Genomic DNA, 17,596 nt, shown 5'->3' with positions numbered 1-17,596 from the left:
TCAGGTTGGAGGCAGTTTCCGTTTCCACAGATACTTTCCATGATGCTGGTGAGTTTAGCTTTAGAGTCTTCAGTTACAGCGGTCCCTCGCTATAACACGGTTCACCTTTCGTGGCCTCGCTGTTTCACAGATTTTTTTTTTGTGTGCATGCTTTTCTTTCTTTCTTTTTTCTTTTTTTTTTTTTTTACAGCACATTGTGTTCTGCGTCCTGATTGGCTGTAGACCACTGTCAATCAATCTCGTGCTGTGTCTCCTGTACAGTACAGAATGTGTTCAGCTTGTCAAATTTACATAAATCTTCAGTGCTAGCAGTGTGACTCTGAAGTGCTGTACTGTATGTTTGTAAGTTTTCTCCAACAAACACAACGTCAATGAAACGTCGTCACCTGCAGGTGTCTTTGGTTTCATTCTGTAATACTGGGCTTATTTTTCTACGAAGGTTTGAACTTTGTGTTTAAACAAGAGAGAAATGAGTGAAAGTGTTCTTGGCTGTCTGAGAAAAGTGTATAAAGCATGTAGTGAGGGGTTTTACAGCCTTAAAACATCTATAATAATTGTAAAAAATAAAGTTGGCTACTTCGCAGATTTCACCTATCGCGGGTTATTTTTAGAACGTAACTCCCGCAATAAACGAGGGACCGCTGTACTGTAGATTATCTGCTCGATGGGGAGAAGCAGACAGAGTGAACAGTTGAACTTTAAAAACTAAAACTAAAGTCCTGCGCTGTCCCGTCTCACGGTTTAGGAACCAGATATTTGACACTTACCGTAGCTCTTTACATGTAATGTCAGGTTCTCCCCTTTGTCTTTAGGATGCGTGTTTACCGCTAACACTGATATGTTCCATTAATAACATACTTATAGTGTAGTTTGTGTTTTTGTCATTGTGAATGCACTCATAACAGCCAGTCTGAGAAGAGAAGAACACATTTTGAGTCAGAGTGATATTTGAGTATTTTCAGCACAAGCCGAGGTGTCTTCATCCCACTTTGCAGAAACTGGTTCAGTCAGGCTAAGTGTGAGTGTTCTTAGTGACGAGGAGGGCATTTTTACATCATGATAGGAGTGCTGTCCTTTCTTTGGAATGAGCCCCGTTGTGTTAACTGTCTACAGGCAGTCACTCAGCCACTAAGTCCTCCCAAGGAGGGCAACAGCGTACCCCCCCGCCCGCCTCTCCCCCAGTACTACGACTCATCAGACCGCCCCCCTCAAGTGCCCCCCCACCACTCACACCGTGGTGGCCCTATGCCCTCCCACACTTATCGTCCTGAAGACCGCAAAACCGGCACCAGGAATGGAGCACACAGTGTAAGAATCGCTGAATGCGTTCATGCCCCACCCTCTCCCGACCATATCAGCCGCTCCCCCAACATCCTCAGTTTGCTGTGACTGGCACACTTCAGTACACCGAGCCACTGCACCCGAGCTCCTCATTTCACAGGATTCAGTGTTCTCAGCCATCTCTCCCCTTTTATTTCCAGACCCCATCCTAAAGAATAAATTCATGTGCATCTGTTCCTCAACAAGTTCAAATACATGTAATTCATATCAGTGTTATGTGTGCCTGACTGATGCTGAACAACGTGTGTATGAATGTATTCTTATCCTGAGATTTCCTTCCCATTGCACTCAAAGCAAGCTCCAGATTACCGGCTATATAAGAGCGAGCCCGAGCTGACCACGGTGAACGAGGAAGTGGACGAGGCCAATGGTGAAGAGAAGGACAAGGCTGAGACTGAAAGTAAAGACAGCGCATCATCCAAAGGTGCATTTATTAATCAGTGTGTGACTCTCAGTGTTACCCTCATTCTCGCTGCACTGTTTTTACTGTGCTTTAAAGAATCTAGCGTTTGGGAAAATACATTGTGACGGGGTGTGGCTTATGGCTCGGCTGCAGGGGGGGTGGAGCAGTGGGTTTGGAGCGCTGACGTCCAGCTCGGGCTGCGCGGGTCCCTCCGGCGCGCTGACCCCTGCAGCCCTGCCACAAGCCACACTTATTGTAAAAGTCGCCCGCTGGATTTAACTAAGCAAATAGGTTCGAGCCTCCTATTGGACAATTAGTGCATGGGCGATTATCTTTCAGCTGCAACAAGTTATTCAACCCCAACTGGTGCAATGAGTTGCTTCCCGTTTCATAAACAACCATGTCGAAAGACACATCTCGTGGACGTGGAAAACAGAGTGTTTCAGAAGGGTCAAATCATTGGTACACATAAAGCAGAGGAAACATCCAAGGAGACTGCAGAAACTACTAAAATTGGGTTAAGAACTGTCCAACGTATTATTAAAAAGTGGAAGGATAGTGGGGACCCATCGTCTTCGAGGAAGAAGTGTGGCCGGAAAAAAATCCTGAATGATTGTGATCGGCAATCGATTGAACGTTTGGTGAAATCAAATCGATGAAAAACAACAGTAGAACTCAGGGCTATGTTTAATAGGGGATGTAAGAGCATTTCCACACACACAATGGGAAGCTCAAGGTATTGGGACTGAACAGCTGTGTAGCCATAAGAAAACCACTAATCAGTGAGGCAAACCGGGAAAAAGGCTTCAGTTTGCTAGCAAGCATAAAGACTCTGGAGCAATGAAGGTCATGTGGTCTGATGAGTCCAGACTTACCCTGTTCTAGAGTGATTCGGCACATCAGGGTAAGAAGAGAGGGAGATGAAGTGATGCACCCATCATGCCTGGTGCCTACTGTACAAGCCTGTGGGGCCAGTGCTATGATCTGGGGTTGCTGCAGTTGGTCAGGTCGAGGTTCAGCAACAGTATGTGCTCCAAGGAGGAGGTCAGCTGACTCCCTGACTATACTGAATGACCAGGTTATCCCATCAATGGGTTTTTTCTTCTCTGATGGCACGGGCATATTCCAAGGTGACAATGCCAGGATTCATCGGGCTCAAACTGTGAAAGAGTGGTTCTGGGAGCATGAGACATCATTTTCACACACATGTATTGGCCACCACAGAGTTCAGACCTTAACCCCATTGAGACTCTTTGGGATGTGCTGGAGAAGGCTTTGCACAGCCGTCAGACTCTACCATCATCAATGCAAGTTCTTGGTGACAAATTAATGCAACACTGGATGGAAATAAATGTTGTGACATTGCAGAAGCTTATCGAAACAATGCCACAGCAGATGCATGCCGTAATCAAAGCTAAAGGCAGTCCAACGAATTAGAGTTTTTTTGGTGGCGATGTTTTTTTGGCCAGGGAATGTATCTGTTAAAATAAGGGTATTAATAGTAAAGACAGATCTGGGTTGTCTTATATTATTTAATCAATTCATCAAGTTTTAGAAGATGTCATTCAATGGCCACTGAATGTAGAAAGTGTTTACTGGCCACAGGTGAGGCTTTGTCCTTTGACCTTTTCAGGCCTTCATCAGCCCTACTGGATAGAATGTTTCTCTCACATCTGTGTTTGTAACACTGGGGCCTCATACTAACTTGCCTCAGTTAAAACATGTGGCCTATGTATTGTTTTTAGTCCTTTTAGTTGTTTTTCATTAATGTGTAAGTGAGAGCATTTTCTGGCTGTCTCTCCAACAGTGTCCCCGTACCGAGTGGGTGTCATCCCCCCCAGGACCAAATCCCCAATGAGCCCTGCCGAGTCCTCCACTATTGCCTCCTACGTTACCCTGAGGAAGACCAAGAAACCTGAATCCAGATCTGTAAGTTTCACCTTTATAGTATGGTAAATCTGTTGCACTAAGAGGGCAAGTCATGTCTGACGCATTTATTCAGACCACATAATAGGAAATGAAGCAGTCTTTTACTGACCACTCGTAAATAACCACAATAGCGAGAGAGAGAGAGATATTAGCGATATAGATATAGATAGATATAAGAAGGTGCCTAAGAAGTACAGGAAGCTGTCCATACCTGAGGCCTTGGAAACTGCCAAGCAACGACTCACAGCCTTGGCCAGCCGCTTGAGGTACACCAGAAGAATAAACCAGCTGTTCTCCACGAAACCAGCCAAGGTGTACTCTCAGTAGAAGGGGAACAATATGAGAACAGCACCACCAAGGCTGGAGACAGAACAATACTGGAAGAGCATATGGGAGAAGGACGAAACCCATAATGGCAATGCCGCCTGTGGCAATGCCGTTAATGGGTTGCGTGTCAGTCCAATGCTCAGTGGCTTGTGGATCTGAGGGCAGACCACAGCGACCTCCCTGAACAGGGTTCAGTAACCATCATCCTGAACAGGGTCCAGTAACCATCACAGTGGCAGATATCCAAGAAAGGGTCTCCAGTATGAAGAGATGGACAGCACCAGGCCCTGATATGGTTCACGCCTACTGGCTGAAGAAGCTGACTGCACTCCACGAGTGCCTGGAAGCACAAATGAACCAGCTGCTAGTTGACGAGAGACACCCAGAATGGCTAACTGAAGGCCGGACAGTCCTGATCCTCAAGGACCCCCAGAAGGGAGCAGTCCCCTCCAACTACCGACCAATAACCTGTCTCAGCACCACGTGGAAGCTCCTGTCAGGCATCATAGCAGCTAAGATGAACAGGCACATGGGTCAATACATGAGCAGGGCACAGAAAGGGATGGGCAAGAATACCAGAGGCACAAAACACCAGCTACTGGTAGACCGAGCAGTCAGCCGAGACTGCAAGACCAGACTGACCAACCTGTGCACTGCCTGGATTGATTACAAGAAGGCCTATGACTCAATGCCCCACAGCTGGATCCTAGAATGTCTAGAATTGTACAAGATCAACAGGACCCTAAGAGCCTGCAACACTAGAGGCCAACTCCAAGCCCATAGCACAAGTCACCATCAAGTGCGAGATCTACCAAGGAGATGCCCTGTCCCCACTGCTGTTCTGCATAGGCCTGAACCCCCTCAGTACAATCACTGACAAGACTGGCTACGGATACCGACTATGGAACGGAGCAGTTGTCAGCCACCTCCTGTACATGGATGACATCAAGCTGTATGCTAAGAGTGAACGAGACATCGATTCACTGATCCACACTACCAGGATATACAGCAATGACATCGGAATATCGTTCAGACTGGAGAAGTGTAGTCGGATGGTAACAAAGAGAGGGAAGGTAGTCAGAACTGAGGGGATTGAACTACCAGAAGGCAACATTGCAGACATAGAGGTACCTGGGGATCCCGCAGGCGAATGGGAACCACGAAGAGGCCGCTAGGAAAGCTGCAACCACCAAGTACCTGCAGAGGGTCAGGCAAGTCCTGAGGAGTCAGCTGAACAGTAAGAACAAGATCCGGGCTATCAACACACTCACATCCACACACTGGTGGAGGCAGCTACGGTTGTAGCCACAGCTGCCCTGGGGCAGACTGACCGAGGCGAGGCTGCCATATCGCGCCATCGGCCCCTCTGGCCAACACCAGTAGGCAATAGGGTAAAGTGTCTTGCCCAAGGACACAACGACCAGGACAGAAAGGCCGGGGATCGAACCGGCGACCTTCCGGTTACAGGTGTGCTTCCCAACCCCCTGGATTGTCTCAGGGGCATCTTTACACAGCCTGCACCTGGGGTCTTACCTGGTGTGATAGACCCCAGCCTCTATGGGTCTTGTGCTCAGAGCTTGTTCCTGTGCTGCCATGATTAGTGCCTCTGTGCTGTCTTTCAGTCCAGCTTTGTCCAGCCACTGGTAGGATTTCTGGATATTAGCCACCTCCGCTATCTGCCAGTGGTACATACCGAGCAGGGGCCTTTCCTTCCATGATGGTTCCTCCTCTTCCTCCTCTTTCATGGGTTCCTGCTGCCTGAGGTATTCACTGAGCACGCGGTCGGTTGGGGCCATCTTCCTGATGTATTCGTGGATGTTCGTTGTCTATTCCACTTAGCATACAGTCTCAGGGTGCTGGACTGGTCTGCAGTGTTGCCTTCTGGTAGTTCGATCCCCTCAGTTCTGACTACCTTCCCTCTCTTTGTTACCATCCGACTACACTTCTCCAGTCTGAATGACATTCCGATATCATTGCTGTATATCCTGGTGATGTGGATCGATGTCTCGTTCACTCTTGGCATACAGCTTGATGTTGTCCATGTACAGGAGGTGGCTGACAACTGCTCCGTTCTGTAATTGGTATCCGTAGCCAGTCTTGTCAGTGATCTCACTGATGGGGTTCAGGCCTATGCAGAACAGCAGTGGGGACAGAGCATCTCCTTGGTAGATCCCACACTTGATGGTGACTTGTGCTATGGCCTTGAAGTTGGCCTCTAGTGTTGTACGCCACATCCCCACTGAGTTCCTGATGGAGGCTCTTAGGGTCCTGTTGATCTTGTATAGGTCTAGGCATTCTAGGATCCAGGTGAGGGGCATTGAGTCATAGGCGTTCCTGTAATCAATCCAGGCAGTGCACAGGTTGGTCAGTCTGGTCTTGCAGTCTCGTTTGACTCCTCGGTCTATCAGTAGCTGGTGTTTTGCTCCTCTGGTATTCCTGCTCAATCCCTTTGTCATGAGGAGTATGCATTGAGCCACATGCCTGTTCATCTTAGCCACTATGATGCCTGACAGGAGCTTCCATGTGGTACTGAGGCACACAATGTGGTGTCAAACTAGTATAACTCAGTGCATTTTTACGAGCTAGTTACTGTAAAAGGCAGCTTAGTCACTTTGTATTCACACATGATTAATATAACAACATGATGACCCTGCACTCTGACTTACTCCAGGGCTCTGGTTGTTAAAGGCCAACAGAACAAATTAACTGGAGCTGAAGTCTTCTGGGGAAATGTGAACTTCTTTGTGGCAATATTTAAATTTCAGACTGTGCTTGCAAGTGAATTTTTAATCTTTTGTTAAAATGTTGCATACCCTCTCTGAAAGCCACAGTCACAGTTTGAGGTGAAAAGTCTTTTCCCGTGCAGGATCGTCCCAAAAGTGCAGTGGCTCAAATAGGATTTGGGGAGAGAGAGGTGGGCAGAACAAAGATGAGTGTAGAGGAGCAGCTGGAGCGACTAAGAAGAAATCAGGAGGCCTTGACGCTCCGTGAGAAAAAGAAAGAAACCCCAACACGGTCACCGTCCTTCAGCAAAGACAATCCATTTCTTATTCTGCAGGTGTGTTTCTCACACACACGCTTCAGTTCAGATGTGACATCTGCGGTTTGAAATCTGTCAGATAACTCAGGGGTTCATGTTCCCCCTTGTGCAGAGTCATATCCCAGCAGGGATTGGAGCCGGTGCAGACCCTTTGGAGCTGGAGGCTGCACTGCAGCAGCTGAAGGTGGAGCACAAGGAGCAGAGCAGAGCTTCTGTTGACGCTGCAGGAAACTGCACAGAAAGAACGCTGACTGTTGCAAAGGTTCGAATTTATTCACATTTTTTTTTTTGCAATGTACTCAAAATTACAGGTACAAAGGGTCGAGGGAAAGACAGTAGATGAGTTCAGATACCTGTGGACAACCATCCAAAGCAATGCACAAGATCAAGGCTGGGAGGGTGGAGTAAGTGGACCAGAGTATCAGGGGAAATTTGTGACAGAAGGAAAACAGCAAGAGTGTAAGGGAAGATGACAAGACGAGTAAAAAAGAGTGAAGGTGGAGCAAGAGGTCGGAGTGTTGGGAGTGACCACGTTGGACAGAAATGAATACATCGACTCAGGCTGTGTAGTTTGGAGACAAGGTTAGAGAGGCAAGGATATTTAAGGTGGAGCTGCCAGGAATAATGAAAAGAGGAGGACCACAGAGAAAATTCATGGATGTAGTAAACAAGGGCATGCAGAGGGCTGATATGACAGAAAAGGATGTGAGGACTAGAGTGAGTGAGGCAGACGATCTCCTGTGACAACACGGAGAAGTCACAGCCAAAGTCAGTAAGCTCTGCACCACTACTGGGTTAGAGTGAGACTACTGTAGATAACATTTTCATCCAAGACTTACAAGCGTCACGCAAAAATACCGGCATATGACCTTCATGAGATGCAAATGTAGACTGCATATTCAGTTTTCTACGTCTTTCTAAGTCTTGTTCTTTGTGGTCTTGTTTCCATTGTGAAAGATACGGAGTGTTTTTATACACAACACCTGCTGCACTCTGTGCACACAGCACCAGAATCATTTTTATTTCCATCTGCAGGAGATGGACACAGCAGAGGAGGTGAAAAATGGCAAATGTGAGGAAGTAAAGCAAGACGGGAACACGGGCCTGAAGAGTGTGGAAGAGCCACAGGTTACGATGGGCAGATTAGAACATGAGGTACTGTTTTATTTCCCAGGACAGCAATGTGTAGCAAATAACAGTGTAAAGCTGGTTCTCAATGCGTGTCACTTTCACACATGCACTGATGCACTGAAACATCACTTGGTAGACGTCCGTGTGAGTATGCAAACACATAATGGCCATAGAAACATGATAAGTTCATGAGTAAAAACAGCCTAATGTTTGGCTGTTAGTGGGAATGACAGAAGCCTTCACATAGTCGATACTGTTTATTAGTATGATCAAACTTATTTAGTGGTGATGGGAAGGAGGTTAGATAGAATAGAATAGAATTCAACTTTATTGTCATTGCACATGCACAGGTACAGGGCAACGAAATGCAGTTGCATCCATCCAGAAAGTGCTTCAGTCGTGATATAGATATATTACAATATAAATTAGCAATAATAGAGATGTGTAAGTATATTACAGAAATGGGTCTATTATGGTATGTTATAATGTACACAGTGTGAAGTATGTTATGAATATTCTATAACTATAAGTATGTACAGGCTGTAGTGAGTACAAGCTATGTACAGGCTATGAACAGGATATAAATATGAAATAAAAACTATACAGAAATCTGAGATATACAGTTATACAGAATGTGAACTATGTAAGTATATACTCAAGATCCAGAACTACAAGGAAATGGCTTTAACTGGGAAACCTGGAAAGTGGGATGGATGTCCATAAAAGCAGGTGGCTGTAATCACACAGCAACAGAACTGGTGATTCTCTCAAAGGGACTCAGGAAGAGATGAGCCAGTTTCTTAGACGTAAAAGGCCGTCTTTAGAGAACAACCCAACGCTTTGAGCTGCTGTGTAATGCAGGGCAGGGGACCTCGTCTGGAAAGCAAGGTGTTGATTCTGTTCAGCAGTTCGGAGGAAAGCTGGTTTCATCTGTTTCCAGACCCTGCAGGAGCTACAGAGGTGCTGCTCAGTCAGTGGAGACTGTTTGCATATTTTCAAATGAAGCATCTGTAATACAATTATGAGGTTGATTGCCAACAGTGTCATGTACATACCTGAACCAATGACTTGGTGGTGTTCCAGGGTAGGATAGCAAAGGCCTCTTTTCCACTTCTTCCATGTACAAATTGGCCACAACGGGTGAAACTGGGGAACCCATGGCACACCCATGTTTCTGCGTGGAGTACTGACCCTTGTATGTGAAATATGTGGAATTAAGACACAGTTCAAACACATTTGGTCAGTGCTGAGAGCGGTCCTGTTGCTGAGGTTGGGGTCATCCTGTAATCTGTTGTGTTCAGGATGTGGTTTTCAGAGCCGCCTCGTGTTGAGGTGGAAACTTAGAAATGTTATTGGTGACCGTGGGAATGTGCAGGAAGCCATGTTGGTTTTAGGGCTTTATCTCCAGGAGGGCTTACTGCATTTGGCTTGCCCGTGTACACAGCATGCAGAGAAAGACAATTGATTAATTCACACTTTACAGTTTTAAGGTAATGATGTTAATAATGCTGACTCAGAATGGCTCAAAAGCAAGTTTTAATGACATAAAAGTCGCCCTTTAACAGGCTAAAGCTGTCTGTACCAACTCCAACAGTACGCTTCATATCATGCAGTCGTAGCTGTTGTGTAAAAACAGCCACAGTCAGTTTGCTTTGAATCATTTCTTAAACTGACACTGCATTTATTTCCAACATTGAGATCTCTGCATTCTCTCATCAAAGTGAATCTGTGTTTTAGCTGTGTGAGAGTCAAAAGGTGGTGATCCTGGACTTGGGCACGAAGCCTCAGCGGGTGGAGATTGTGAACCTTGAGCCCTTTGAGGATGATGAAAGCCAAGAGCAAGATCTGACCAGCTCACCTACAAATGCCACCACTGAAAACAGGTGTCTGTGTGTGTGTCTGTGTGTGTGCTTGGTATCTAAACTGTGTACCTATCTTTGCACTGACACAAGAGCTGAGAGCTACACTGGAGACAGCTCACTGGAGCACCAACTCGAAAGTATTTGTTCCCTGCTGTCATTACAGAGAAAAGCAAAACAAGATGTTGTAAAACTACTGAGCTACAGTCTGGTGTCCATCATTGAAACTAATCAGTCATTATGACCTGTTCTGCTTCTGCCAACTGTAGCTTCCAGATTGTTGAGCCTGAGACTCCAAGCCCTGAGCCCGAGGTCGAAGAGATGACACAACCGTCGAGGGGAGATAAGAACCTCGGGAAGAGCTTGGATTCATACAACCAGCTGACAGCAGACAACAAAAAACACAACAGTATTTTGGCATGTAAGTCAAAAGTCTTTCAAATAAAACCTCTTTGTACCCAAATCAAAGGCTCATCACACGTGAAAACATTTACAATAGGCTTACACTGGTTAATCTTATATCTTTACATATGTCTCATGTATGTCTAGTTCATCTTTTTTAAACCAAAGTTAGTAAAAACTGATTCTCAGGTTAGTTTCATTTTTCCACTTGACATTTGAAATAAACCTGATACCAAAGTATCTTTAAACACCACAAACAGGACTAATGTATTTCAGCAGTAACTTTAGGTATGCTCTGTATCCTAACCAATCATGTGTCATTATCCATGTTTCTGTGTGTACAATGTGAAAAAGTTCTATGTTGAAAACCAAAATAAATCAGAAATGTTTTGTGCATGAGCTTACTGACATCATCGTAGGGTGGCTGCAGGTGTGGGTGTTGCACAGGTACATTTAGAAATATACGAGCAAAAAAACAAACAACAGTTATCCAACTGTCGGTGGATATTTTGGCATTGCATAACCAGAATTAAAGTTTATTGATTACTAAGTGGAGAAATCACCTCAAAAACACTTTATATTATTGCAACATGTGAATAGATAATACATTTGATCAAATGTGTCATTGAACTTTGGGCAGATCTACATTAAGCTAATAGTATAAGATAAGAAGACTGAAGTGTCGGGGTTAAAACCTCTGCTGCATGAGGAACTTATCCTTGTTCTTCTTCATGCTAACAGCTGCTGCCAGAGGCTTCAGGCTGTGCATGATGTTTACTTTACACCAATCAAATTGTAGAAGAATAAGGAAAGTTGACCCCTCTTGTGCTTTCTCTTGGCCGTTGCCACCTGCCTTTAGAAAGTATCCTCATGAGTCTTAAGTGACCAGTTATGGTTCGATCTAACTTTCCTCTCTGTGTATATAGAAATGAGTGTTTTCATTTTACATGCACCTTTATGCTGCGTCTAACCTGAAGCTGGAATAACTCAGATGGCTGCTTTCAGTTTTTTTGTTGTATTGACTGTAGAGGTGGAATAAAAGCTCACTCTGTGTCTTTTGCTGCAACTGTGAGACGTTTGTTCTGATGGCTTTTGTCATCATGGACCTTGTGACTGTTTTGGGGAGATGAATATTGACCACTGGGTATCTCGTGGTTCAGAAAGCCATAGAATACACTCTAATGGAGAGATAATAGAAATACATAGGAAGCCAAACAAGACACGTGTTTTCTGCCTTGGTGTTTGAAATGTTTGAAAATGCCAAAATTCTTCTTTCCCCTTCCCCACATCTGTGCCACCATACAAGTCTGTCTCAGAGGCCTACAGACATTCCTTGGACTTGAAGCTTGGTTTGTCCTCTACGGCAGTGTTTCCCAAACTTTTGGAGCCACGGCAAATATTTCACGTTAGAAAAATCACATTAAACAAAAATGTCACAAAAAGCATATTAATAATTTTTCCCTGCGCACCAGGTATAGCTGTCTTGGCTCAGTTTGTGCCCAGTGACTGCTTTTTCTTTTCAAATATTTATCTGTTGCCATTACGCGCTGCGTCGTCTCACAGCATGACGATTATGTCATTTCTTCTTCTGTTTTACTGGCAGTTGGCAACCCATTTATTTGAGCAGGTAGTTGTACTGCCCTCTAGTGGAAGAGAATGTAATTGTTCTGCCCGTTACTCACGCTGATCGCTTCGAGCAGGAGTGTCGAACTCCAGACCTTGAGGGTCGGTGTCCTGCAGGTTTTAGATATCAGCTGAACATCTTTAGCCTCATGTTTATTTTTGGATTTACAATCCACTGCTGGTGTACAGAGGCGTGTTTTTGATGCTTATACTCTAATCTCCAAATTAAATACACTGTATAGGATAGTATCTAGTATAACATGTGCAAAGCTAACAAAATTCACCACCCACTACCAGTGTTTATTAATTATGTTCCACCATATAATTAGTGGTGTTGTTGTGTTATGTGCTGGACCCCCGACACGTAACAAACAACAAAACAAGTTTCAAAGCAAGTTCATCTTCATTCACTGCAAACTAAAAAACAAAAGTTTGACAAATGTTTTCTCTTTAGTTCTTTAATGTTGTTTGTTTCATTGTTGGCCTTACATGTCATGTAAGATATTTTTAAGCCAACGATTATTCTTATTATTTATAAAAAACAAGATGTTTTTTATAATCAGCAGTGCTCTCCACTGTGCAAGTATAATAATAACAATAATAATAATAATATACCAGTTGCAACTAAATCACTTTCTATCTCATGACTCGGCAAATACTTGTTCAAATTCTCTAGAAGGATTATCTTCTAGTACCCAGTAGTTTTAGTGTTAATAAACCTACATGGATGGTTAAAGTACTAGTAGGTAAAAAAGAACAGAACTAATCTAAATGTCATTCTCTTCTTCTTCTCCTTGCAGCACAGACGTTCACTTCGGTGAGCAGTGACACGTGAGCAATGGCGGCCTGGACATCCTCACTGGCGTCCCATTGAGCTCGAATGTAGCCAGCCTGCACAGAGCATGCTCCATGGCTTCCTGCATTTACAACAAAATCTGTTGGCACTAGTGTTACGTGCCAATACAGAGATGGAGACTGAGAGGATGATGATTCAGACTGACCGACACCTAGACGACCAGCCATCATATTCAAAGAGGCAGATATTCTGTATCTTTAGCGCTCATTTGATCTGCCAGCACATACTCTGTCCTTAAGCAAAACACATTCTGTGGAGATGTCAGCATATTCTAGGACTGTAAAATGGTTTAGTTTAAAAATGATGTGGTTTAACTACAAAATGCCTGAATAAGCCCAGAAATTGATCACTGTAGTGTTACAATAAAGCTTTGTTCAGCGTTCGAACAGCTGTGATAATATGATTAAAAGCAAAATGCAATTCCAACTCCAAAGTTAAAGTACAAGTTATTAAATGTTTAAAGATTAACTTTGATTGAATTCAGTTTTATTTACATTCCACCAAATCACAACAGTCACCTCATGTACTGTATATAGGAAAGTAAGGACCGTATAATAATAAAAGAGAGACAACCACAAAAATCAAGTGAGCCCCTTTGAGCAAGCACTTGGCGACAGCGGAAAGGAAAAACTCCCCTTTAACAGGAACAAACTTCCAGCAGAACCAGTATCAGGGAGTTACAGCCATTTGCCTCGACTGGTTGGTGATGGGAGGAAGACGGGATAAAGAGAGCCAGAGATAATAATTATTACTAAGGATTAAATGCAGAGAGGTGTATAAACACAGAGTGAAGAAAAAAACCTTCACTCTCTACACTTTTCAGAAAGTTTAAGGAGTGTTAAAATACAGGAGCAAACCTGGTCTCAGTTGTTAATAATGTTTCCCGCATCAAATTCAGTATATTGAATAAGGCTTTAACCTCCTAAGACCCAAACTCTTCCACGGCATGCATTTTTAATTTCTCTTTGATATTTGGTCACATTGGGATCCGATGAATGTAAAAATAAAGAATTGCCAGATTTTTTTTTTTTTTTACCTGATTTTTGTTTCTAAGAAAAATTAGATCCACATATGAGGATATTCGTTTATAATTTCAATAGAACAGTAGCAGTATAATGTCCTCGCAAGTGGATATCAGGCCCTTGTAAAGCAAAATTGAATATTTTGGTCTAAATGACCCAAAATGTGATGTCCACATATGTGGACGCCAGGTCCTAGGAGGTTAAATAATCAAACAAGTCAAATTACATTTTACACAGTGTCCCTGCTTTTTTGGGAATGTGTTGTAAACAGGGAGGAGTTAACCAGCAACCAGGTGACCAAACTTTAGTATCCTGCGGTTATCATAGCTAATACCTCAATAGCAAACAAGATGAAAGGGAAAGGTTTCCTCTTTAAGGGCCTTTTCCAGGCAGGATGTAGCCACTGCTCTGGTGTAGATACTTCTGAGTAGCCCTGAAACACAGAGTGGAGCCTGATGCTGACTGGAAAGGATTTAGACCTCACAGGAGACGGATAGTGTCCAGTCACTGCAGGATGGTGTCTATGCTGTTTTATGGACCATGTAATTTAGTTAGCTTCATAAAATTTGGATGGTTTACTGATAATGGCTTTGTAATCTGTGGCACATAAGCAATCCAAAGCATTTCCATGATCCAAAGGCCCACATATAGCAGAGTAACAAAACCGTTCATCTTGTAAATGGAAATTATGATATGTGGCTCCTTCCTAACCTCAGGACAAATGGCCAGTCCTAACGTAAAGTGTTTGTAAATGTCTTTGGAAATAGCTGCATAAATCCCTCTAATCTAGACTCAGACAGATGTGGTGTAAGGGGGTGATGGAGAAACCAGTGGACTGTTCTGTTTAGTCTGAGGTTGGCACTAACCTGATGACCCAAGTGAAGGTTTTCAAGTATCTGAAGGGTGTACTCCTGAGTGAGGGGAAACTAAGCTGACAGGCAGATTGGACTGGACATTCAGTTGAAGGGTTAAGCCTTTAATTTAGTCATGAGTTTTGACATCAAGCCCATCCATATATATAAATAGTTTATTTGGCTGAGTTCAGGTGACGTGATATTTTGCAGTTGCTCACTGTATTGTGCCTTTTCGTGTTCATTCGTGTTTCGGAGCGAGAGGCAGTGGAACATTTGACCCCATTTACCAACCCGGTGATGTTCAAATCTTCGCCTATGCCTCAACCTTCTGAAACATAAACTCAGATTATTCACTTTAACCATTTTTTAAAGATTATACCACTTATCTGGTAAAGGTGAAAAGAAAAAAATCTGAAAACCTAATCTTTTCCTCCCATTTGTTATGCTACAGCCATGTGCTGCCACTAAGGGAGCGTGTTGTTTTTCTCCAAAACACCATGTAGGAATATTTCTGGGCAGGCAAGAATCCGAGCTAAACCATTGTACAGTCTCAGTTTTATGTGTGACTTGTTTTGGATATAATGTAGCCTCATAAAACTGTGTTGCCAAATACATACACATGTACAGAGCTTTTGATACCTTACTAAGTGCTAAAGTCATCCTAACATAACTATTAAAATAACAGTTATCTATAGTTCTGGTGGATGGGATATTAGCTGTCCTGAGTTGCTAGAGATGAGTGTACAGCTGTATATATGAGCATCTGAGAAGCCTCATCACAGATGGCACGGCACCAAACGACACAGACGCAGTACTTTACTTTAACCCCAAGTGGCCGCTAATCTTTAACCTGCTTGGATCTGGATCCTTTGGTTGATTTCAAACTGAAGGGATCCCATTTCACATCTTTTACACCTGCAAAATAACAGATTTGCCTTCATTTTAATATAAGTATATCCATATATGCATATAAAGCTGTTTTTTTTATTTTTTATTTCAACAAGGTGCCACATCATGCTGCTGTTTTTTTTCTTTTTTTTACAGATTAAAGTATGAATTTAGGATTATTTATGTTGAGCAGATGGTTTGAATACCCTGACGTGCTTGCAAAGCCACACATAATATGCGAATGAGTTGAATTTGAAGTCTGCTTTCTCACTTTGTGTCTCTCTTTGTTTTTCCTCACTTTGGTTTGTATCAGTTAGTAAATACGCATAAAAAGGATCCTTAGTTCGACTCTGTCCTAGGTGGTGGAAACTCAGAAAATGGCACATGTACAAAGCAATAAATAGGTCTTTGAAGCCCCAGGACATTAAAAAAATTAAGAGATAAATAAACTGTAAAAAAAAATTAAGACAAGATAGAAAAATGTATGTACACAGTGAAAAAAGAAGAGTGAATATTATAACTATAAGAAATTATTATTAATATTAGAGTCAATATGCAAAACATATCTCATCTGTTTTATATCATGTGAAATAAATGTTGATGTTCTTAAAACATGCTTGTTTCACTTGCTTTGCTTGATGCTTTTCAGGGCGGATTCTCTCATCACAATTCAATTTTATTTATACAGCGCCAAATCACAACAACAGTCCCCTCAAGGTGTTTTATATTCTAAGATAGACCCTACAGAAAACCCCAACAATCATATGACCCCCTATGAGCAAGCACTTTGGCGACAGTGGGAAGGAAAAACTCCCTTTTAACAGGAAGAAACCTCCGGCAGAACCAGGCTCAGGGAGGGGCGGGGCCATCTGCTGCGACCGGTTGGGGTGAGAGAAGGAAGACAGGATAAAGACATGCTGTGGAAGAGAGACAGAGATTAATAACAGATATGATTCAATGCAGAGAGGTCTATTAACACATAGTGAGTGAGAAAGGTGACTCACAGAGACACTAAACCTATTATAAGCAATCATTTCAGCATGCGCACCCTCTAAAGCTTCTGGTATCTACCACACAACTCAATGAAGGACCCACATGCCCTGTGGATGAAATGATGAGGTCTAATTCTATTCCACACCACTGTGCGATCTAAAACTCTGCGATGGGCTCAAAAGTTTTTCTTCTGTGAGGATCAATGAGTGGTGCTCATCTAGGCCTCCGAATAGAAAACCACTAATCTAGGAACCTACTGTTACCTATGGGCAACATGTTTGTAAGCTTCCAGTAAAGCTGCAAATATCTGGATAAAGGGCCGACGTCAGGCCCAGAGTTCCTGTTTGATCTTAGTCACCATTTACAGTCTTACTATGAATGTGAAAAAAAGAAGATGCATTTTTCTGATGGTGATTTACTCCAAGTGACCGGTCGTTACTATTTGGCCTATAAACTGACACCGAAGAGATTTCCGGCACATATGTATGTAGTCGTGAAACTAAAACGGTAATTAGTGAAACATACTGGCAGACACATACTAAGTTTTATTATGGATTATTCAGCCAACTGGTCTCAAGCCTAGTGTGTTGTATTTACCAACCATCGAAAGAAACAGTATTTACTGAAAGCCTGTTTCCATCCACACACAGGCAGAGAAGGGACAGGCCTCCATTTCAACCCAACAATTGATCAATTACGTCAGCACACTTCTCTGCTTCTACTGTCAGTGAAGTGACCTGAGATTTAAGTCGGGAAAGTCTTGATGCTGACACGAAGGCTAATGAGAGCAGCGCTGGTGTGAGGAACGCGGAACAATGTGCCTCTTCAGCACTTTCTGTCTGGACTCCTTTTTCTGTTTGTCGGAACACGTGGAGCTTAGAACCACAATGCCACAGATCATGTGTACTTGCGAAGATGACTCACCCGC

At 43.3% G+C, this 17,596-nt stretch overlaps 1 protein-coding gene across 3 annotated transcripts in view; it reads left to right on the top strand.

Annotated features, from left to right (window-relative positions):
- The window catches only part of LOC116332107 (pleckstrin homology domain-containing family A member 5-like), a 206,549-nt gene extending 190,262 nt beyond the window's left edge, over nt 1–16,287 (top strand). For all 3 annotated transcript variants that reach the window (XM_039601253.1, XM_039601249.1, XM_031754966.2), the window contains 8 exons: nt 1,636–1,765; nt 3,552–3,673; nt 6,867–7,058; nt 7,153–7,302; nt 8,076–8,195; nt 9,909–10,054; nt 10,300–10,451; nt 12,856–16,287. In XM_039601253.1, the coding sequence (XP_039457187.1) occupies nt 1,636–1,765; nt 3,552–3,673; nt 6,867–7,058; nt 7,153–7,302; nt 8,076–8,195; nt 9,909–10,054; nt 10,300–10,451; nt 12,856–12,890 (1,047 nt within the window). In that variant the 3' untranslated portion in view covers nt 12,891–16,287. The remainder of the gene's footprint in view (nt 1–1,635; nt 1,766–3,551; nt 3,674–6,866; nt 7,059–7,152; nt 7,303–8,075; nt 8,196–9,908; nt 10,055–10,299; nt 10,452–12,855) is intronic.
- Nucleotides 16,288–17,596: the final 1,309 nt, after the last annotated feature.

The sequence above is a fragment of the Oreochromis aureus genome, linkage group 17, assembly GCF_013358895.1.
Source record: "Oreochromis aureus strain Israel breed Guangdong linkage group 17, ZZ_aureus, whole genome shotgun sequence".
In the NCBI taxonomy this organism is placed as follows: Eukaryota; Metazoa; Chordata; class Actinopteri; order Cichliformes; family Cichlidae; genus Oreochromis; species Oreochromis aureus.
This window is presented reverse-complemented; position numbering and strand designations above follow the sequence as displayed.